This window comes from Columba livia, chromosome Z (genome assembly GCF_036013475.1).
Source record: "Columba livia isolate bColLiv1 breed racing homer chromosome Z, bColLiv1.pat.W.v2, whole genome shotgun sequence".
Lineage (NCBI taxonomy): Eukaryota > Metazoa > Chordata > Aves > Columbiformes > Columbidae > Columba > Columba livia.
In genome coordinates, this window is record NC_088642.1 from 80,434,261 (window position 1) to 80,458,440 (window position 24,180).

General features: G+C 43.8%; 1 protein-coding gene across 1 annotated transcript; it reads left to right on the top strand.

Annotated features, from left to right (window-relative positions):
• Window positions 1-361: 361 nt before the first annotated feature.
• LOC135577241 (E3 ubiquitin-protein ligase Topors-like) lies at window positions 362-2,360 on the top strand. Its single transcript, XM_065045183.1, has 2 exons — window positions 362-573; window positions 696-2,360. Exon 2 carries the CDS (start codon window positions 781-783, stop codon window positions 1,783-1,785), a length of 1,005 nt encoding a protein of 334 aa, XP_064901255.1. The 5' UTR covers window positions 362-573; window positions 696-780; the 3' UTR covers window positions 1,786-2,360.
• Window positions 2,361-24,180: the final 21,820 nt, after the last annotated feature.

A 24,180-nucleotide genomic window follows, 5' to 3' on the forward strand; every position in this document is an offset into this window, starting at 1 on the left:
TAGGAGTTCCTGATCATTTGAGTTTTTCAGAATTTTCTTTGGATAAAGGAAAAGCTTTCTAGGGAGGTGTTGGGGGTCCTATATTTTCAATTGTTAATTGTCTTTTAATGTCACATGGGAAATAGGAAATGGATCATTTTGTCTTAAAAATGAAAAGAGGAATAAAGGCCTGGAAATACAGAGAGAGTCTTATGTCTCGGTCCAGATAATCAGAAGGCAGAGGCAGGACAGAAGATGCTGGTCTTCCTCTAAGATTTCCCCTGATGCAAGCTCTGATGTCACGTCGTGATGGACTATGACGTTGCCGAGCAGTCCATTGTGACCAGGCGTCCCTCTCAGCTCATAGCCGGGTGCCGAGCGTCACCCAGCTGTCTTGTGACTGCACTCCAGCCGAGTGAGTTGGCGCGGTTTGGAGTGTTGAGAGAGACTGTTGTCGGTGCTGGTGTTGTGTTCGGAGAGTTGTTCCTTGCAACTCTCGGTGGGCAACCCCAGAGCCATCGGAGGATTTTGCTGGGCCCTGCCAGGATCAGGCAAGCGGGGCAGGCAGGAGGCGGCTCGCTCGCGGCAGCAGAGGTGAGCTGGGCAGGGACAGCTCACCCTGGGGAGCCGGGAGGCTTTCCTTCTGGAGGCACCTGGGCTTTTCTTCCAGCCCTCCCTGCGCCAGCCAACAACTGTGGCCTCTCTTGGTTTTCTAGTGTGACAGCGGCTGCTGCAGCGCCGGTGAGAGGGAGCAGCTCGACACCCACAGCTCCCGCCAACCCACCGGAGGACACGGAGACCATGGCCTCGGGGCTGGACACGCGCTGCGCCATCTGCCTGGAGAGCTGGGAGGAGGCCAGCTACGTGATGCCGTGCCTCCACCAATTCTGCTACCCATGCATCGTGCGGTGGACTGAGAGCAAGCCTGAGTGCCCCCTGTGCAAGAGGAGGGTGACATCCATCTTGCACTCCGTGCGGGGGGATGACGACTTCCAGGAGCACGTCATCCCAGCACCTGGGGCACGAGCAGCTGTTGGCCGGCAGGCAGGACGAGCTCCCGCAAATGCAGCTGCCCGCAGAGCTGCAGCAAGACAAGCATGGCCTGTGGGGATGGTGACCGGGGCTGCTCTGCGTGGGCTCCGGCCCAGGGTGCGGGCCTCTTTTTTCCAGGACCACCCGGCTCTCCTGCAGCCCGTCCTGAGCTGGGTGCGCCAGGAGCTGCGCCGGCTCTTTGGGACACGGTCTTCCCGGGCAGGCACAGTGGAGGCGCTCATCACCCCCATGCTGCTCCTCTTTGGGCTGGATGAAGAGCAGCTGGTGCCGCTGCTGGAGGCCACCCTCCAAAACCGAGCGGCGACGTTTGTGCACCGGCTGATGGACGTCGCTGCGCGACTCTGCAGCAGGGAGGCTGAGCGTCGGCTGGGCCTGGAGGACGGCCATGCTGCCGCGGAGTGGGAAGGCAGCGCCGTGGCTGCCCCTGGCCCCGCTGTCTCCCCAGGAGGATCTCCCACGCCTGGCCCAGCTTCCTCCAACAGCTTGGAAGGCGCCAACGTGGACCTCCTCCCCAGCACCTCCGCAGCTGCCCTTCAGCAGGGGCCCGGCAGCCCTCCCTCTGCCCCGATTCCTACCCCTGGGCTGCAGGCAGAGCCCCAGGAGGAGCCTGACGAGGCTGGACCGCGTCCATCTTCTCCCAGCCGGGGTAGAGAAGGCAGTTCTGCCGGGCCACGGCGAGCCCTGAAGAGGAAGGCTGGCAGCCCCGAGGACTCTTCTCCAGCCCCGAAGAGGCCCCCCAGCCGGCAGCACTAGAAGAACAGCCCAGGAGCTGCCGAAAGCAGGGCTGGGCCAGCAGCTGGGGCATGAGCTGGCCCTCTGTGCTTATCGGTCGGGAAAAGAAAATAAAGACCTGCTAAGTGCAGAGCAAGTCTCGGTGTTCCTACCAGTGCAGGTGGGGTGTCTATCCCCAGCCACGCTGCTTCCTCCCCCTTTTCTGGGGCCTGTGCCCACCCTTTCCTCTCATTCTCCTTAGCAGAGCGGCTTGGGGCTTCTTCCTCTGCTTCTGTGCGGGAGATTTGAGGGATTTTCTTGAAGCTAATGGACATGATATGGAACTGAACTGAAGAGGCCTGTGAGGCCGATGTGACTGCGGCAGTTGCACAGCCCCCTCTCTCCCTCCCTCCCTCCCTCAACCCTTTTCCTTCCATGTGGGCACATCCCCCTCTTCCCCAACACATCCCCCCTCTCCGGCAATGGGGCATTTATTAGCTCTCTTGTTTAACCTTCTGTTGCTTAGCTAGGTGAGGGGAAGAGCTGCCAAAAGGTTGGGAAGTTTCTGGGTGCCCACAGCCAGAGCTACTTCAGGCAGAAGGGCTGTGTCAGGCAAGTGCTTCCCTTCCCTTCCCTTCCCTTCCCTTCCCTTCCCTTCCCTTCCCTTCCCTTCCCTTCCCTTCCCTTCCCTTCCCTTCCCTTCCCTTCCCTTCCCTTCCCTTCCCTTCCCTTCCCTTCCCTTCCCTTCCCTTCCCTTCCCTTCCCTTCCCTTCCCTTCCCTTCCCCAGGTAAGTAAAGGAGTGAACGTTCATGCAAGTTGCTAGAGATGAGTCCAGCACACCTGTGGCCATGAGAGCATGTGTGTGTTCTCAGTTACAGCCCGAAGACCAGCTCTGTCAATTGAGAAACAAGTCAAATCCAAGACTTGAAAATCCTGAAACTGCTGGTGGCAAAAGCCTCTCAAGAATAATATTTTTTCCTTCGTGTGTCTTGATTTCCTGCCACATATGTGCATCTACATCCTCTGTTGCTGTAAGACTGTTGGAAAACAACAGGTTAATAGCAATTCTCTAACCAAAACTTTACATGGCAGCAGAACAGGAAAGGGTTTTGATGGGGTTTTCTGCAGAAAGACTTTTCAGACTAAAAAGAAGAGCTAAGACAATGCTTAAATAGACCCTTGGCTTTAAAAATGCTTCTCTGTTCACTGCAACCATTTCAGACATTTTCCCCTCTTCATCAGCATTTTATAAATATTTCAAAGCATTTAGGTTTGTTGTCTAGGAGGGGGGAAGAATAAACAAGAGAAACTTAGCTCTCTACAAAAATGTTTGAACTCGGCCTGGCTGCTGAACAAGGAAGCATTCATAATGGGATATCAGTTCAAAAGTGTTTTGAAAATAGTAGCATCAGTTATACACCAGCGTGAGCAAACCCAAAGAGATGAACAAAAATTATTTTAGTCATGAAAGTAAATGTAATTGTGAATACAATTACATTTACACATGCTTAATACAATCCCCATTTAGATCTGAAGGATTGTAGGGGACAGAAGGAATGTGAACTTCACCCCCAGTAACCCACTAGTAACAGACACAATTATGTCAGTATTAAATTAGGAGAAAATTAGATGGCACTATCCCTCTTCACATCTCTGTTCACACCACACAAGCAGTATTTTGAGCCCAGCAGTCCCATCCTGCATTTCAAACTCCTGTATGTGGCATCTTCAGGAGCGCAAGTGTTGTGGGGACATTTACACTGAAGTCTTTTGGGCATGGGAGAATTTTTTTAGCTTAAAAAGGATGTAAACAGCACCAGCTCACTTGGTAGGTAATGCCATGTTTAGAAAACATTGTAAAAGGAGAAAATTGGAGCTTTTTGCTTTTAGATATGATAGGGAACATATAGCCGAGACATTCTTTCACACCACTTTTAGTCCTACTTTCTTCTTTCTGTCCCTGTCTCAGGAGTGGTTTTGGTCTTTACCATAACAGCATGAATGCTTATGTAACACTTAATTGTCATTAATCACTTAGAAAAAAATTATGGAAGTTGTGGGCTTTTGTTGTGTTTTTGTCATTGTTGTTGTTTGTTTCTTTTTCCTTTGTTTGTTTTTTAATAACAGCACTTTATTGATGCTTCCCTTGTGCTGAAAAATTACAGTACCTTTGTACCTCCCTCTTCCACATGTCTTTCATTCTATTGTCCTGAAAAAGAGACCTTATCACTAAGTACTAGTTATTGATACAAATCAAACAGTAGTCCTGAGAATTTGGTCATAATCTCTTGTGGTCAGCATGATCTTTATACTCCCTCCTTCTTTCTTCTGTTATACTCAATCATGGTTTTGGTATGATTTTAAAAAATAATAATTTTCTGTAAGAAAATGGATACAAACAGAGCACACAGCTGCCTGAATGTTAGACAACACAGGAGAAGTGAAGATGGTGTGCTGCCCTTTTGATATGTCTATTCAATATTTACTGTCAACTTCAACTAACATTTATATAATATGAATATTTTAAATCAGACTCATTACTACACCCAAGTACTTACTTGAGTAAATACGTTACAACCAGCTCTGCCATCCCATGTTCCTTTGAATACCAGTTACTTATGTGCGCAATGAAAGCAGAAAATCAGGAAATAATGGAAAATGAAATTGATTTGATAACTTGGATTTTCCCTTCATAGCAAGAATTGTTCCTCCATGTTTATCAGCAGAGTATCTCGGGTATTGCCCTAAGAGTTGGAATTTTAAAAATTAGATTATCATTTTCCAGTTTTTGTATGAACTTTTGTTATACAAATAGGATAAATTCAAGACACTAGAGAACCTGTTGTGAAACAGCGCAATAGTCGCATGAATATGTACAGATCATGGCGGTGCGTTCCGACTAAGGTTGGTACCCAGAAAAAGATGAAATTATAAACACTGAAGATCACGGCATGTACCTAAAATGACCTTATGTTTTAATATATCTTTTTTTTCCCCTCTTATCTTGTACAGGGCTGATCTTTTGTTCCTGACTGAGAGGTGGTGTGGATTCCTCACCCATTTGCTACCCCAGGTAATTCTGTCTTTTCCCCGCTGCCTTGCAGCCTGTGTCTTGCTGAAATTTAATTGAGCTTACCCTGGTGTATATCTCTCTCTGTGCTGGACCCACAGGGAAACCTGAGTTGGGTAGAATTCCTGTCCGTGGCAGATGACTTCTTGGATTTAGCTTTAAGACTAATGTGCAGTTCCAGGCACTCTCAATTCATTATCCTGTGTTAACCAAAACTGTGACTCTTATGATGAAAAATGCTATGGTTATCTAGAAATTGTGTGTTTAATGTGCATCACTGAGCCATTTCAACATTAGATCATCTTCATGTATCCTTTATTAGCTTTTTTGAGCTACTTTGCTTCTTTTTATTTGTCTACCTGGTTTGTTTGTTCAGCCTGTACTGAGTGGACATCCTGAGTCATAAAATGTAATGGCGGTGGTAACTCATGGGGTATAAGAACACAGTAATACACAGTGAGCCTTTGCTACAAAAACACCTACCCCGGGTGGCTCTGAGGACTGTGAGCAAAGGCTGAGCTGTGTTACAATAGGTCAGATACTTAACCTTTCCAAGGACAGTCACTGGTCAGAAGCAGTGGCCTGAAGTATTTTTGTGTGTTTATAATGGGCATGAACCTCTGTCACAATTTTTCCCCGAACGAAGAAGAAATATATGACCCTGACTGTGGGACAAGTCAGGAATGCTTAGCTGATATTATAAAACCAAAACCAAACCAACAACAACAAACAAACAAACAAACAAAAAGAGTTGACTCTATTTCTGCTCTGGTCAGAAAGCAGGAGCCTCGGTCAAGTTGCAATGAGTTTATCGAGAAATGTAGAAATGAGTGTAAGGCAGCTTTTAGTCTTCTAAGTAGGGGAAGAACTTATCTAATTTGCTATCTGTTAGTCAGTGCTGGAAAGCTGTTAGTCAAACAACTCCCAGATTATTAGCTTGGAAAGAGTTGCCTACGTATCTGGTCAAATGGGAGGTTGCTGCTGACGGGGGACACCCTTGCTGTAAAGATAATTTACATGTGCAATGTTGTTCCTTGTGTTTGGACACAATTAAAGCCTCTGTGTCATGTTCTTCATGACTGCTAACTGTGGAGCTACTGCGCCATCAGCTCATTCTGAATTACTCAGAATATGTGGCTCACTCTATTTTTTGAAGTTTCACATGTTATGTATCATTCTGGTACTGTATAAACCCTGCCCTCAGCTCTTCAATGTTGACCAGTTGCAAATAAAGGAAATGCTTTTAAAAGCAAGAGGGAGAATGACTCTGGAATACATTATGACTGCTGGAAAATTTAAAGTCATTATCTTTAAAAAGAATTTTTACTGTTATTTTCACAAAGTTGTAGTTGTTTTGTGAGGTTACTGAAAAACCAAGAAACATTTGATTCAAATCGAAGGGAAGGGAAGGGAAGGGAAGGGAAGGGAAGGGAAGGGAAGGGAAGGGAAGGGAAGGGAAGGGAAGGGAAGGGAAGGGAAGGGAAGGGAAGGGAAGGGAAGGGAAGGGAAGGGAAGGGAAGGGAAGGGAAGGGAAGGGAAGGGAAGGGAAGGGAAGGGAAGGGAAGGGAAGGGAAGGGAAGGGAAGGGAAGGGAAGGGACCCTTAAAAGAGCATTTCAGATTGGAACAGTTTATAAGACCCCTGCAAGAACGTGGCACGGCAAGCCCAGCAGCCCTGCTGCTAGCCCAAAGATGTGGGCAGCTGCTTCCACCTGCTTTAAGCGGGCACGACCTGAAAGCCAGATTCTGGATGTGTTAATTTCCAGGTCCCATCCCTGTTCTGGGTGCTGGATGGCCGCAGTTTGCTTTCCTCCTGCAGGCCGTGTGGGTCACTCCAGTGTCTGCAGACTAGTGTCATAGGGAAGGGTCAGCAGGTCTTGGGGATGAGATGGGCAGGGGCCTGCCCCAGGGACCCACCCCACCAGCCCTCGAGGAGCCCAGAAGGGATGATTGAACTTGGGACAGAGGAAGAAAAATAAATAAATAAGGAAAAATACAAGAAACTTTAGGGATCTTTTCACGGCAATAATCCTGTGCAGGGATTGTGTATTGGAATGCCAGGGTCCCCGAGGCTCCGGAACACCCCTGCTCTGGGGTACTCGGAGCAGATGTATGGAATTCAGGAGGGTGTAGGTGATTTGCCAAGGCAAACGTTTGCCTGAAAGGTGCCCAGTGTCAGCCAGGATTAAACTGTCAGAGGACGGGATTGTATTCGTGACGGAAGAAAGTGGATACTGTGAGCAAATCGACTGTCACACACGATTTGACAAATTCTGGGTTGCTTTTAGGAAAATGTCTGTTAATCCTGTCAGGGAAAGGGAAGGGGAGAGGCGCGAGTGGGCGCGGACCGGGGGTGTGGCTGCAGCCGCTGCCGAAATACGGGATCTGGGGGGCGGGTTTACTTGTCGCACCCTTTTAACGCTGCTTCCCGCCCTCCCCCCCTCAGCCTCAAACCTTGTGAACGGCAGGAGGGGTGAGGCGAGGAGGGAAGGGGCGAGTGGAAAGGGAAATGTGGTGTTTCCTCCCGCAGACTTTGCAGGGGATGCTTTCGTTTCGCCCGTTCCCCGTCCGTGGGTCTGCATCCCCGCACCCCTGCATCCCCTCGTCCCTGCATACCCGCATCTTCTCGCCCCTGCATCCCTGTACTGATCATCCCCTCATCCCCGCATCCCCTCATCCGCGCATCCCCGCACCGCTCATCCCCACACTGCTCATCCCCACACCCCTGCATCCCCTCATCTCCGCATCCCCTCGCCCTTGCATCCCTGCACAGATCATCCACGCACTCCTGCATCCCCGCACCCCTACAACCCCTCATCCCCGCATCCCCGCACCCCCTCATCCCCTCGCCCCTGCATCCCTGCACTGATCCTCCCCGCACCCCTGCATCCCGTCAACCCCGCACCGCTCATCCCCTTGTTCTTGCATCCCCTCATGCCTGCATCTCCGCACTCCCGCATTCCCGCACCCCTGCATCCCGACAGCGCTCATCTCCTCATCCCCGCATCCCCGCATCCCTGCCTGTTGCCAGGAGGGAGGGATGCAACGCGGGTCCCACTTTCCAGCACCGAATTTCGCCTGCGCCGGATTTTCACGCCCCTGGGCGGTGCTGCTGGGGCTGCAGGTCTCTGTTTTCCCCCGCCCATGAGGGTCTGCAACTTCCACCTGCAAAAGCTAGTTGTCCCCTATTTTTAATTTGTATTATTTTATGTATTATATTTATAGTACGTGCACGTATTATAGACGTTGGTTCCGATCCGCTGGAGTGCCCTTTGAGTTTGTACACTCTCTATCACGCCCGTAATCGTTTTCAAGCAACATTTCGCTCACGTTCGGAGGCTTTCTGGAAGTTTTCCCCGCAAGTTTAGGGACAGGCAAAGAGACATTTCGGGAGGGGGTCTCGTGAGGGCTTTCCCGAGAGCCGGGAGGAACGGATGGGAGAGGAACATCCCAAAGCCGGCGTCCCTTTGGGGGGGGCGGCAGGGCACCCCGGGTGTCCCGTCGCACCCTTGGACAGGGACGGTGGCTTTGGAAGAGTCCTGAGGAAACGTCCTTGAGAAAACAGGTGGCCCACGCTTCGCATGTAATCACTGGCTTCCCGTCTTCCTCATAAGTATTCAAATATCACGTTAATTATCGCCACTACAGACTTTCATTCAAGTTCGAGGGTGTGTACACATATTTAATTTCGCCCACCTACCAGAGAAGACCTGGCTACATTTTGTAAACCCCCAAAGCGGTGCATGTCTCTGTATTATTATTAATTTTTGCTGTTGGCTTGTTTGCTTTTTATTTTTTTGGCAAAAGACTGGTTTTGAAGAGGAGGGACATTGCAGTTGTCTTGTCAGCTACTGTGATTTGAAAGTGAACCTGTGCAGTGCTTTAGCCTGCCCTCAGCAATCAGGCTTTAGACTCACGAGGCTTTGATTGTAAGAGTTGCCTTATTTGCATTGATGAGGATGAACCAGCTGCTGGAGCATACAGAACTGCACCTGACACAATCACCGAGCTCAGGATTAGCACAGGGAATCAGGAATCCACGGCGCTATATGGCAATCTCAGACCCGCATTAGAGTCACTCATGCAAAATGACCCAAATTTGCAATGAGCACAATTAGCAATCCAGAGATGCATGTTAATTTAGGGGCTGACATTTTCTTGTGTTCTACTTATTAAATATAACAATTATGCGCAGCTTAGTATGCAAGGCTGAAGAAGATGAGCTTTTTACTCCCCCCATGAGCCTCCAAAGCATCCTGACTACAGTCCCTGATATTTAGGACAGGCAAGAAGTTTTGTACTTTGTAACCTAAGAGGTGTTCTTCTCTCCTTCCTTCCTTCCTTCCTTCCTTCCTTCCTTCCTTCCTTCCTTCCTTCCTTCCTTCCTTCCTTCCTTCCTTCCTTCCTTCCTTCCTTCCTTCCTTCCTTCCTTCCTTCCTTCCTTCCTTCCTTCCTTCCTTCCTTCCTCCCTCCCTCCCTCCCTCCCTCCTCCTCCCTCCCTCCCTCCCTCCCTCCCTCCCTCCCTCCCTCCTTCCCTTCCTCCCTTCTTCCCTCCCTTCTTCCTTTCCTTCTTCCCTTCCTTCTTCCCTTCTTTCTTCCCTTCCTCCCTTCCTTCCTTGCTTGCTTCCTTACTTCCTTCCCTCTCTCCCTCCCTCCCTCCCTCCCTCCTTCCCTCCTTCCCTCCTTCCCTCCTTCCCTCCTTCCCTCCTTCCTTTCTCTCTCTCTTTCTCTATCTCCTTCCTCCCTTCCTCCCTTCCTTCCTCCCTCTCTCCCTCCCTCCCTCCCTCTCTCCTTCTATAAAACCGAAGGGGCTTGGGGTGTTTTACCTTTTCTTTCTTTTCCCGTTAAGCGGTCGCTTACAACTTACAGAACGAAACGTGGTTGCCAATGCCCCTGCAATTGTTCAAACCATTTCCACACCTAAATCACCCACCGTTCCTCTCCGTGAAAAGCGATGGAGGGTGGGAGCCGAATCTTTCACCAAAGTTAAACTGCTTGAGTGAGAATTTAGCAAAGCAGTTTCCCTCCGCGCACCCCCTGACACCCGAGGATCTTGAATTCACAACAAAAATGAAAATCTGAGATTTATTTTTCCCATAGCTTTTGTGTGTCTAGGTATTGAAATTGTCACCTTTCACTTTGTTGGGGGGGCGGAAAAATAGAGTAAGTGATAATTCGGAGAAAAGCATGCAGTTCAAAAGCTAAAGCTCCCATTGGAGAACAGAAAATTTAATGAGCTTTTAATGGAATGCGATGCTCAGAGTAGTAAATTATTTGTTGGTTGACGATGCAATCAGCATGCTGATTAAGGTTGCTTGGTTTTTTACTAAACATTAAGTGAATGAAAACGGTTAGTCCTTGTTGTTCTGCTTGGGGGGCTTTCCTGAAGCAAATGGACTTTCAGAACAGGGATTGTCAATAAAGGTGAGTGCACTCCAGGTGTCATTTGAATACGGTGATAAAATACTTCTGATAAATATTTAAAAGCCTTTTATATCCACAATGTTCTCCTACTGTATTGTGAACTCTGTTTAAAGAAACAGTGGGCCTAGGAATGCCGTCTATCAATCCCTGCTTCTTTCTAGGAAAATGGGTACTGTGTTTTGTTCGGTTATTTTTTAGTATTACCTCCAAAATACACATTTGGGCATAAATGTAGGCAAGTTACAGAATGTGGAGACTCAATCTGCAAGAGGAAATAAAATATACTTAAAAGAGAAATTATTGTTAAGAGCTAGGAATTGTAATTAAAGCTCTTCTAAATCCACCTGCAATATGTATGCACTTAAAATTAAGTAATTTTTTAATATCAAATGCTCTGGGTTTTGTGAAGGTAAATCCTTTCGTTTTCACTGTGGAACGAGATTTCTCGTTACTTTAGTGGACTCGAAGAAAAGCAACAAGACAAAACTCCGGTGACATTAACACCACAATAGGGAGGGTGGTTATTGTTCTTTTATGAATGTTGACTGTAAATATTTAGCCTATTGAATCCTTAGACGAGCCTCGGATTGCACAGATCGGTCCACCTATTGACTGAGTATGCACCTGTTTTAAGGCAATGTTTATGGTTTTGGTCGCCTGTTTGCTTTGGTCTGTTGATTTACGAGAGACAAAAAGACAAATTAAAAACATTTTAAAAATATTATAGACTAGAAGCTTTGCATTGTTAAGTTAGCGATGACAACGTATAAATCTATGAATCCCAATTAGTTAAATCGGCGCGTTGTTCACTCACAATGATCAGATACCTTTAAAATCCGATAAATAACTATCTATGTGTTTTAACTATTCCTGTTTATGACCCAAGAGGTTAAAAGCCTTTGACTGGCATTTGACTTCTGACCTCATATAAATGTTATCTTATCAGTTCCCGCTTGTTAACTTGTATTGAGTGCTTGTCCCTGATGGCTTTTAGATAAAGGGGTTTTTATTATATTTCCTATTGAAACTGAACCATTTGCATTGTTCTTCGTCTGTAGTCTCAGCCCACATAGTAACCTTGTAACCTAACATTTTTTTTGCTGAATAGACTAAAATCCAAAGTATTTACAGTTTATGTGAACCCTTATTTTTGTCCAAACTCGCTGGTTTGAGTCTAATGTGTTCTGCTATAGTTTGGTCTTTTTTAAAACAAAACAAAACAAAACAAAAAAAAACAAACAAACCAAAAACAACAAACTTCTGATCCAACATTGAACCTCCTGTTTATTTTATTGCCAACATCTTGAATAATAGTATATTTCGGTCAAGAGGAGAGGAGTTAATACGATCATAGAAAGACACTTTTCAAAATTCGTTTTTCCCCCGAATGTGAGAAGCATCACTAAAGAAAGTCTGAGGATGTTTTATATATTGTTATATATTTTTTTTTTCACGGTGTGCTTTCTCAGCTCCTAAAACGATGTGCTTGTTGCGTACGTCTGCTCTAATTCTGCTGTCCGCATTGAAGGGATCCTCTTTATTTTACATGTTCGCCGGTCCCTCGGTGCCCCCTCACGCACCCAAACTTGTCAATATTCGCATGGGCGGTAGGCGTTGCTCCGGAGAAACATAAATAATCTTCTGCTATGTTTATACAAGCTTAACCGGGTTTAATACGTTTTATTACTGTTTGCTTACGCTTAGGGAGAGCACAACTGCAGTTCCCCTGGCTGATTTGCGAAATAATATTTTCAATTAATTTTCCTATAGCAATTGGATGATAATCATAGAGAATGAACGAAAAGGCAGCCATCTTGTGGGTGTCATATTGCACTTTTTCTCCTTGGTTCTTCCCCACCCAGTCTTTCTTTTTTGCTGTCTTATTGCCATTCACCCTAATTAGCCTCGAAGATAGTACTTGATATGCAAAAAAGACTTTTTCCTCATTCCATATACTATAGAAAAGTTGCGCTCCATTTTGGCACTTCGGGCAATCACTGTCTAGTGGTTACAAGGAAACTACATCTGCCTTTATATTTACTCATGCATATGAATGAAACATAATTGTTGCGTTCTATAGTTCCGTGTGGAAACGCATTTACGAAGAGCAAATACGTAAGCAAAACGAGATTAATTTGTCTGCAAACTAACGTGAAGGTATACCATTCAGGAACGATATATACCATTCGTAAACGATAAAATGGGAAATCTGGATGCTCTCTTTCCCAAATGAACTTCGTTTTGGCTAATACTGCTGATATTTATTGAAATACCTATTTACTGTTTAAATCGTTCACATTGTCTCTGTGGAAAGCTTAAGATCTTTGGTTCCTCTTAACGTCGATTCTATTTCAATTTGTCGATCGAATTTCAACAAAATAAATATTTAATGCAATTCTTAGCTTTGCACTTGAAGCATTGTATGTTTTAAAGATTTCGGCTCGAAAATAAAATATCCCTAAAAAAACACCGTCTGCTTAGTGTAACTTAATAATTACACCAACGAGCATTATACATTTCTTACCGTGTTATATCTTTTCTGAAGAAGGAAAGCTAAATTCTGAAGTTCAAAACTCACTCACCATAAAAGTGAGAATAAGGCTGTGAAGTTATTTGTCAATGAAATAAATGCCGTCAGCAGCACCGTCATTAACATGCAGACTGTTCGGCTCAGGATTAACTGCTACAGACGTTATTGCTTACGCCACTGCTGACAATTTAACTAACAAACTTTCGATAGTAGCTTGGACGTAGCGGGTTTTAGTTTGTTTGAAAACTTGAAGGGACAATGGAAAACTTTTCGTCCTTTTTTAAAAAAAGAACAAAGTCTCGAAATGCGAAATAAAATAGCAACACCAATTAGCGTGTGTTTCATCAGCTCTTTACAAATGCAAAATTAGGATTGCTAAGTGTTATTAATAACTCTGAGGGCACGGATAATTCGTGAAACTGCTGTTTCAGAATAATAACGCCCATACATGCATCAGGTCAACAGGAGCGCACACACATACGCACACAAATAAAAAACACCCTCTCCAAAAATAAACAACCACTTCTTCTTTCTCCTCTTGCAAGAAAGCGTAAACCTAACTTTTGTTTCTCTTGTTTTCGGATTTTTTTTTCCTAAAAGCTTTATAGACAACAATTGGCCAGATCCATTTCCAAAGGGGAAAAGAAATGCTGATTAGGAGGAAAACAAGAGGGAAAAAAGCCTTCCCCCAACGTCCCTCCCCCGAAATAAAGCACCCTTCCTCCTGCATCGGCACAGGAATTGGCAAAATCCTCATCGGAGAAGCCTGGACCGGCCCGTGGCACAGGAAACTCCTCCTTTAATCAAACTTTACCCCGAAAAAACTCGCGTGTACGTGTGTGTGTGCGTGTCTTCCTTTGCTGGGGGAACCGGGTGCCCTATGGAGGAGTTAGGACAGACAATATTTTTATTCCCAGTGTAATCAAAGTCAATACGTGTCTCTTTTTGATATTTATCCTGTTTTTTCGATGAGGGGAAGCTTCCTCTCTCCCCGAGAGCGCGGATGCTCCGCGGTGTCTGCGCCCTCGGCCGCGGGGGCTCCATCGCACCTTGCGCCTCCGTCTCTCTCCCCCTTTTTCTCCCCCCGGAGCCTCACAGGGGAGCTTTTCTTCTCCTCCCCGGGCGAGAGCAGATCACATCCCCTAATAGATTGATTTCCTCGTGTATAAAGATAATTAACTCATTCTTCCCTTCGTAATGACATTAGCGCCCACGTCCTGCAGAAGGGGGTGAATATTTCCCTTTGTGCACAGAACTCAGACACTCTTCCCCCACCCTGCTCCAAAATCTCGCTGACTGCCTGGGCGCAGCCCCCTCTCCACCTTGCCCTAGTGCGGACAAGACCCCCAGGTAACCCACCCCCTGTCCGGGGGAAGGCAGGTACAGTTGGAGCCGTAAATCTCGCCCTGGGTTTTGTTCAGAGCAAGGAGGGGCGGCGGGACGGGGACCTGAGTTTTTGGCTCTCGGCAGCATCCCCTTGTTGATGCCCCCACCCCCGAGTGCTGATTTGCTGCATTTGGGAGCATCTCTCTGACCCACCTCCCGCACGGAGAAAGTCAAGTTCGGAGAAATCCCGGTTTTTGTTTCATAGCCCCAAACCGAGTCGCATTTGGGTTATTATGACAGGGCAGCTTCCTCAAAAAAAAAAAAAAAAAAAAAAGAAAAAAAAAAGAAAAAAATATATATTGAACTACAAAACCATTCATTCTAGGCTTGTGATGCTGCAAGAAAAGGGCCCCGCTAGAAATTAGCAGCCTGTCCTGGTATTTGGAGAACAAGAGTGACAACTTATTGGAAGTTCTCAAGGAATCATTTATATTTCACGCTCCGGCAGGCAGCTGATTTGAGATTGTCTGTTAGCATAACAAAAGCTCTGAGCCTGTGAACTTCAGAAACCTTTCGACCTCTTCGCTGCTGGTATGAATAGCCCCCAGCCTTGCCTATAGAGATCTCCCAAAGCTCCCCTCTTCGTGGCTAAATTGTTAATCAGGGTAATTTAATATAGTTTTCAATATGCCCCCATTTCTTATTGGGTAAGGTATTCACGGATCTCAACCCCTCCCGAAAGAAAAGTTCGCCTTTATTCAACTATGAGAGGGGCAGCTGCAGAGTCCCAGGATCCCCCACCCCTACAGCCCCCAAACCTCCACATCTCCCAACCCCCCAGAATCCACAGCACCCCCAAACTCGACACCCTTCCCTTACGTCACCTCCTTATTGCCCTCCCCCTTCCAGTGGGGCTGGGGACCCCAACATTAAACCTACGTTTGATTTATTTAACATTTTTGGTCATCATATTGATATATTTCCTCTGAGTCTCTGTGTTTCTTGCTGGGCAGCACCTGGGTTTTTCTCACCTCGATGTGAACAGGAGCTTGGTTGGCTCCTTCAGGGCTTTTCTGGGCAGATATGGGGGATTTATTTCCATCCTGTTACTTGGGGTTTCCTCTCTCTCCATCACGCTGCCTGCAAAAAGTTTCTGGGACCAAAGTTTCTGCAGAGAAAACTTAAGGAATGAGCAACACCAGCGTCTGGAGCCAGGGGACATTTTTTGTTTGTTTATTTGTTTACAACGCAACCTGGTATTGGGGCTATTGGCATATTTCAGACTTTTGGATGCTGTTTGTCAGAATGGATAAATGATGGGGAAGAAATTAGTGTTTTCTGTTGGCAATATGAGTGACGTGGTCGTGCGATGGTGTGGTCCCGGCATGAGGTCGCGTGGTGTTTTCCGTGGGTTTGACCTGCAGCAGGTGTGGATTCTCAATATGTCATGTAAATAACACCTGGTGCATACTGAGAGCAACACCCTGTAAAATAAAGTCAGGATAATGTTTCTTTAAAACATTTACAGTCATGCCTGGGTCCTCTTTGTATCTGAAGGTCTTGAGACAATTTGTTCTTGAAACAAAAAGACAAAACAACATAACTGTGAAGACTGCCTAATCAGAAATGCATTTTCTGTGTTTTACTTTCTTAAAGCAGAGATTTTATGCCTTTGCATTTTATTTGCATGTGTTGACTTCTGCCATTGTGCCTGTGGAGCACTGATACAGCCAATGTTCTTAACTATTTTATTTTTTTCTTTTTTGAAGCTCCATGTTTGTGTTTGATTTTCTTGATAACATTTTAATAGATTACAGATTTTTCAGCTTTTTTTTTCCCCCAAGTATATAGAACAAGTCTTAATCAGTATAAGTTTGTACTTCTAATATTTGCCAGAAATCTTTTGAACAGTCAAAAATTCCACATAAATAAGATATTCCCTTCACAGAAATGTAAGAAGCAACTGCTGGTTTCTTCTTATTGTGTGAAGGTAAAATGACAACATTTTTCCTTACTTTTTGCTCCTTAATGCTTTGTTTTGGTTTGGTTTTTTTCCATTTAACTTTTCCTTCATTACAATCCATGATCCGCAGCTACCATTTCACTTTCATATCTCTGAATTTCAATTAAATTTTCTTTGAGAGACTGACAAACCTACAGGAGAAGAGAAGATACCTTTACATTGCACCATGTGAAAGTATATTTCTACGTTTCCCCCCAAAAAAAGAAAAAATATATTGTTTATTAAAATACTTCTATTTTGACCAAAAGTCAAATTAATTCCATTCTGGTTTTGTTTTTGTTTTTTCCTTCCAGCAATTAAAGAACATTTATTTTGAGTATTAGGAGATATTTGCTCAGGTTGTTGTTTTGAAGCTGCGTCCATCTAATGGTACCGTTTGGGCCTATTGTATTGAAAAAAAGGATGTATATTTGGGATGGTGTTTGACACGGAGGATGAATGCAGACACCAGAACAATTATATTACAATCCCATTGGGAATGCCAGCACCAAATATAGCCAGACTGATGGGGCACTGTCTAGACAGTCCCCTTTGTGTATCAGCTGTTTTTCCCCTTCTTTATTGTCCGGCTTGAATATATGACTGGAACCTGCATATGGAGCCCAAATATAACCATTCCTGTGCCCATACTTTGCTGTAAAAACACAACAAAACCCCCACAAACCGAATCCATCCTGCAACCATCTCGGTGTCAGAACAGTTATAAAACACAAAAGCCAACCAACTCTGCTTTTGCACTAAACATGTAGCTGTGTTCCCATATGGGCACACATATGCTTGCAGATAACTGCTGTGTAATTAAAAATGCAGTTCAGTGGAATTATCGCTTGAGACCACAGGAGGGTGCATAGGAAATCCTGGCTGGGGTTCTGCAGCTTTTTTTGGGGAAGGGAGCTGGGTGTGCTTTTGGGGTAAGCATCTTTTTGCAGAAGACATGCAGATGAGGGTAGAAACGTTGCTCTCTTTTCAAGGGCTCCACCTCTCCCCAAAAGAAGGCAGAAAATAAACAAAACAAGTAGGTATTGTGGAGAGGGAATTAGGAGCCACAGCACATGTAAACTACAACCTTTCATTTTTTCAAAGGGCAAAAGCGAAAAAGAAGGAATATTTCTTAAGTGTTTACGCTGTAATTAGTAGCACAGACTGCTCAGCTTTTCACTTACTGAAGCTGGAATTAGGCTTGTACTAAAGACTCACAAGACCAATTCATTTTTTTGTATTTTCTTTTTTTTTTAAAGGAGTTAGCATCAGAAACCTACAGGAAAGAAATTGCTACAGAGCTTAGCTTTGTCTGTTAATGTGCATCTTGACACTATGTCACAAGGGGATTTTTCTGCCACTGGTACCTAAAAGCCATCTTAGCCAGGAACAGCCACCAGTAATTAAAATAAAAAGGGGGGAAAAAAGACCTTGTCAACGTACTTATGCTGAAGAAGTTTTGGGAACTGTACCACACACAGTCTGGAAAGACCTGTGGAGAGCAACTGTGAGCAGTGAACCTCCTGTGCCTGCATCTTTACTATGTGAAAATGCCACTCTATGGGTAGATGCTCCCCTAGATGATTTTGCTTGGCCTTGGCAAGATGCCTGCTACCTATCAAGCTGAACAATAATGGCTCATTTTTCACTAATCTGACCTGTCTGTACCCATTTTTTTTTTTGTCTTTTTAAAAAATAAAGCTAATTTGACAAATCTTTGGGCTATTTTTTATATTTTCTTTATTCTGATCAGCATTAGGCCAAGGTGTTGATAATAAGGGACTCCTTGATTGCATACTTAATTGCAAACCCCACTTTCTTCCTGCCAAGGACAGCTTTGCCATGGTCCTTCTGCACTGTTTTAGACTGCCTGCTTTTAGATTGTACCCACCCCCTACAGATTTGCTATGTGGAAACACTCTGTCCTTACACTGGTAACTGATAATCAGTGATGGATGCAGACATGTCATGCTGTGGAATCACTTTGGTCCTTTCTTGGCCTGGCACAAGGAGGATAGGGGCAGAAATCTTCATGGCATCCTGGAGCAAAGGGCGTTTCTCACTCTGCATGTCCTCAGATGTCCCTTCATGTGACAGTTTTGACAACGACCTTTCAGGGGCTCAGGACCCGGCATCTAGAAAGGGTGACTTCTCCCCAGATATATGTCTGTGGTGGGGGAAGTGGAGGGCTGATGTGATCTGATGGAAAAATACAGCGATGAGTTGAGCTGTGCAAATGGAGCACCACCAGATCAAAATAATTGTCTTAATTGAAATTGCCCTCTGAGACTTTGGTCAGAACCCAATAACCACCAGGCTGTGATCTCCTATTGCTGTGACTGTGACTCCAAGCAGCTGTGCTGTTCCTATGAAGAAAATAAAACCTACTCCCTCCTTGCTTTCTCTTTTTTCCTCCTTTTACTCCCCTTGCCTAACAGTAAAGTTGGTGTCTCTGAGGTTAAAAATTAAAAGAAAACACCTACACCTTAGCTCTGTGCACTGGTTTTGACCTGTGGATAAACATCTGCTTCTCTGGTTTTCCAAGCCATGATGCCCCAGCCCTCTCCGCTCCCTCAGGGTCTAGTGTGAAGCCTCCTGCTGTGCGCAAATTAGCTTCTGATCTGTGAAAAAAGAAATATATATATATATATATATATATACATATATATATATATAAATATATATATATATATAGTTTGTTTCCAGGTTTTGGTGAACACAGAAGGTTACACAAACCTGCTGAGTGATTTACTGCTTATTCCTGGCACGTCAGGCAAGTTAAATGGCTGTGGAATTATGATTTCAATTACAGGACTCGGTGGCTGGAAGAGAAAAACACCAGTTCAGGGTGACCAATGGCCATCACCGTGGGTGCTAGGGCAGGCACAGCTGTGCCTACCACCAGCACAGAGCATGACCCATCCTGACAAAGGGTTTGTGAAGGAAAAGACACTTTGGGACAGAGTAAAGCAGCTGCTGGTGATGGGGAGGACATCGGCAGCCTGGGTGGCTGGAACATGTAGTTAGCGATCAGATTTGTCCAGAGATAGGGTAATTTCAGCTGACTCCCCAGCAAAAAATATTTATGGCTTGACGCCACTGCCCCAGTCATGACCTGAGATATGGTTTAGCTGTTTACGTCTGTAATACGAGGAAAAGTGGGAAAAGCCATGTGCAGTACTGCCCTGTGAGTTGCACATCTTTTAGCTGTGAGTGCCGACCGAGAGTGCTACACACACACGGTATCTGTTAAATTTGTTCACTGAATCGTGCGCTATTTTACACCAAGAGGAACCTCAGGAGGGCACGTCATCCAGCTCTTGGAGTGGTCCAGCTGGGTCAGGTCATGCGGGGCCAGGTCCAGCTGAGTTCAGAATAGATGCGAGGATGGAGAGGCTGCGGCTGACCTGGGCAACATGGTGGTAATTACCCTCATAGTAATTAATAAAGAAAGAAGTAAGATAAATAAAATTAAATAAAATAAGGGCACCTTTCCCAACATGGTGGCTTGCCACCCCATACATCCTAGACTACCTGCTACAAGCATTACGGTTGTTTGCAGGTAAGGTTTCCTATCACCATCATTACAATCCCATACAATTAAGTGCCCAACTAAGACTGTAATTAAGAAACTACAGGGTGTTTCAAAAAGATGGACACAAATGAGAGGCACCTGAGGTGAATTCAACTATGGCTTCGATGTTGTCCGTACAGCAGGTGGATGGAACTTAAAGCATTTATAAAATGGTTACTAAAACTTGATAACTCATTAAACCGTAATTTTTTGTGCAATCGTAATGTGTTTTAGTGCAAGAGTTAGGTTTTTGTTGGACTCAATGATCCTGTAGGTCTCTTCCAACCAAAATGATTCTATGATTCTATGATTCATGTTGCCATTGTGAAATTGGGTCCATCTTTTTAAAACAACTTGTATGACACAGACTCCAAGTGCTCAGATATCATAACAACGAGCATAATATAAATGCCCAGAAAACCTACACTAGAAAACACTGATTTAATAAAAAGCTCAGAAGCCTTCATAAGCATTAATCTGGGTTGAGAAGCATGTGTATGACATTCCCCTTTCCAGATGGTGATGTTTTAATGTCACAGAGCAGTAGCTATGAGAGTAGGAATGATGCACAGAAGTCTTCCCCACTTTTGCTTCCCCATCACCCAGCAGCAGTCTCTCCTTTCTTCTCCTCTTCCTTATTCCTTTCAAATCAGCAAAGCTAATAGAGTTTTTATCAAACTGGACTCCTAGCCTGTCATAATTCCATTTTCCAATCACCCTGTTTGTTTAAGTCAGAATAAAACTATCTAAATCAGTTCCTTGTAATTTTCAGTTATTTATAGATAAAATGATTTACATGCTTGTCAGCTATCTGCTGTGGGCACAGTATTACTGAAGGTTTTTCTTTGGGGATTGCAACACCATTTAAGTTTATTTTCTTGTTTTTCACATCATGTTTTGATCTCCTAAAGGAAATAACTTATTCTCTCCATCTCTCTCCTTCTCCTTAAGATAAAATGCCCACTTTGGGCTACATTTATTTAAGAGAGTAATGTAGTTTATCAATTTGCTTGTTTGAAACTAGGATTGAATTTGTGTTTGGAGACCATATGGCAAAATCACTTCTTTTTTGCCTCTGTGGTGAAAGAAATTCAGGAGATTTTTGTCTAAAAATCTGGCACCTAATACTGATTATTTGGGCCAGAGTCTGATCCTCATCACAATGACATGAAGTTGGCTTATTTCTCTTAAAGCTGCTGGAGTTACATCTTAGTAAAGGTGGTGCTAGTAAATTATATTAACCATGTGCATTTACAGCAGAGTCAAAGGGTTGGAATCTGAAATGACCACGCTTGACGAGTCAGATCTGAATTTGGTCTGTTGTGTTTACTCCCTGTGCTGAGTTGAACTCAGTTGTTTCTTTTATATGAATAGCTGGCATTCTTAATATAATGGAGGTCTATGAATAAATATCGTGTCTTTTTTCATGGGTTATGAATGAGTTGGCAGTCATTCCCAGCCATTCCAAATTATTACCAATCATTTTCCACAACAAGGAAAATAAATGTTTGTTTGTTTGTTTGTTTGTTTGTTTGTTTTAGACTTTATCTGAAGTTTAGATGCATCTGTGATGGGTACTTCTGCAGCCTAAAAATCGAAGACCATACTGTTTTGGGCAGACATTAAAAATTGCATTAGGTTTTTCTTGTTTAAAAAAACATTGGTCACTGCAACAACAGTCATCTGCTTATAGACTTTCAACTGTGAAAAGAGATATTTCCCCTTTGTACCTGTGATTGTGTTTAATTCTGGTTAATTTCGTATAGAAAATTAATATATTAAGATATTAATTAATAGTAATAATGGGTATTTAACCATGCAAACATCTGAAATAACAGAGAAAATTCAATGACAATGAATTTATCTCAAGAATCTCCGTTTTCAGCTTCCTACTTGTCATGAATGACAGTGAGAGTACTATTCTGACCAAAGATGTATTTTACACCCCAAAATTTTTAAAAATGTGTTTTAGCCTGTCGCCCCCCCCTTTTTTTCTGTTGGTGAATGTTGGTTTTTAGTTATCATGGAAACCATAGAAAAATCTTCTCACTTATGCATTCTGCACTGTTGAATTTAGTCCACTTTAAAAGGAGGATACAAAATCCCAGTTTCTTATGCCCCTTTAAAAAACACCTAACCAGAAGGAGGAAAAAACAAGCCACCAGAAAGTAGACAATAGTCCTGAATTAGCAAAGAGATGAACACATTATTTAAGTTCCTCCTACAGCTCACTTATTTTTCTGCATATGACAGTGACTGTGGGAGCTTACATGGGACTCCGAAGGAGGAACGTGAGTGGGAGCTGAGACTGATTCAGTTCTCGCACCTGCCTTAGTTGGTACCTTCAGGTAAAACGTCTTTGACTCCTTATGAGGAGAAGCTTTTACCCTTTTTTTTTTTTAGGAATTTTGCCTCCTTGTTTCATTTTTTCCCACCCTGCAATAAAATGAACACACAGTTCCTCTCTCTCTTTTTTTTTTTTTAAATTATAATTATTTTCAAAATAAGAAACAATCAATATACAAACAATTTAGTTACTAATCCTTTAGACTGCAGTTTGGTCTCCCTTCTTCCGATAATTTGAGAAAAATAAGTGACCAGTTAATACGTTAAGCCTGGGGAAACAGAAGGTAATTTAAAATACATAATGCACATCCTCCCATAAATACATATTTGCAATACTGTCAAGGTTTGCTTTAATTAGGTGAAGACTCCTATTCAGGAAAGCATCCCTGTTTCAGGAAGGGTACTTGAGGTCTTTCTTAACTTTAAGAAAGTGCTCAAGCCCCTGGAAAGTCAGTGGGACTAAACAGATGCTCCAGATAAAGCCCGTGAGCAAGACATTCATGTTGGGGCTCTGATCTGCACTTCTTGACCTTTGCTGTGGTGGGATTTGCCATTCCTGACCCTAAAGGGTTGTCCACACTTCCCTGATTTTTGGGGATGGTGTGAGACATTTCAGAACTGGATTCACAGCAGCCAGCACATATTTGGGGTACACGCTTAACTGCCAGTTAAAAATATTCCTCATTGAGGGTGAAGTCCCTTTCTTGTGACCTTTGGTGTTTAATATGAGATACAGGAGTTAGCAGATAAACAGGTAAAATACATTTAAAAACCCCTTGAACAATAATTTAACATACCCCTTGATCATCTAACCTTCCTGCTAACTATAGATCCATCTCCACTAGGACTTGTTAAAAGAAATTCAAAACTCCAATGCTTTAAAATGAGAAAATTCCCTCTTTTCCCCAGGTGTGAATGATGTCTGCACAGGCTCAAAAAAAACAGAGAAGAAATTTCTTCTGTGGCTTGCAAATTTTCCACATATCCAAAGAAATAATTATTTCAGTGTCTGCCATTTTAACTGAGGATGAAAGTAAAGAGATTTCTGTCTGTATAAAAAGGATCTTCCTAAAGGGATTCATCATGTGCTTCTAGCCCTAAAAAACCTTCAGTAAGACTCTACAGGCAGCATATATTTGTATCCAGAAAAGTTATGTTTGGCACTTTTTGAAGGTTTCATTGTTTTCTCTAAGCCTATTGTATTTTGACTGATAATTATTTAGAGCATTTGGCTCTACAGGCAGAAGCAGACTAAAAATAATCTCCATGAAATATCTTAACACTGTCTTAAACACTCCTAAATGATATTTTTTCTTGTAAGTGTATATTGCCCATGTACAATGCAGGATGCAGAGGTGCGGTATAAACATTTTACCGATGCTTATCTTCAGGGAACTGCTTTATCACAGCGGAGTCAGTCATATATGACATGACCAGCCACTTTTACATGGATAAAATCTATATTTGAGGTTGCATCATATATCCTGTGTATTTCAGACAATATGTACAGTCCTTCTGTCCCTTATTTTACCCAGCATTTTCTGCTAATAGGTACCAAAAATGAGATATTCTTTCCTGTCCTCTGGCTTTCTTCAGCCAGTTTTCACTCTGCCTTTTGTGAGACCCTCTTGGTTTCTTTTTTCAGATCTGCTTGCATTTTAGCACCAAGTTTATTTTATTTCCTTTGCCTTTTCCTTCAGAGCAAAGGTGGTTAAAGGCTGAGATCAAAACCCTCTGCCTGTGACTGCCAGGTCCAGCCTGAAGAACAATAAGGCTTTAGGGACTTGCAGTTCCCTACGGCTTTCCAAAACCATCAGATAACATCTTAAAGAAAATTTCAATTCACAGTCTCTGATAGAGCATAAATTAGAAATCTGAGTCTCTGCAAGAATAGCAAAATTACATCAGATCAAATATTTGTATGAACAACCCCATATACATGTTGGGGATGACTGTTAAAAGAACGTGAGAAGTTCGATGCAAAAGCGGAGTTGACTGAGTTGACAGTGAATATCTTATTTTCTTTGTTGGAGGGATGTTTGTCTTCCATGAGGAAATAAAGTTTTCTGCCTTTTCTTACATGTGCCTCAACACTGAAATACTTTGTTTGGGAAATTACTGCTTCAGTTCGACAAACATCACGGCCATGAGAAACCATTGTGACCT

Coding starts and splice junctions, on each gene's coding strand:
- LOC135577241 (XM_065045183.1), top strand. CDS start 781: ATGGCCTCGGGGCTGGACACGCGCTGCGCCATCTGCCTGGAGAGCTGG.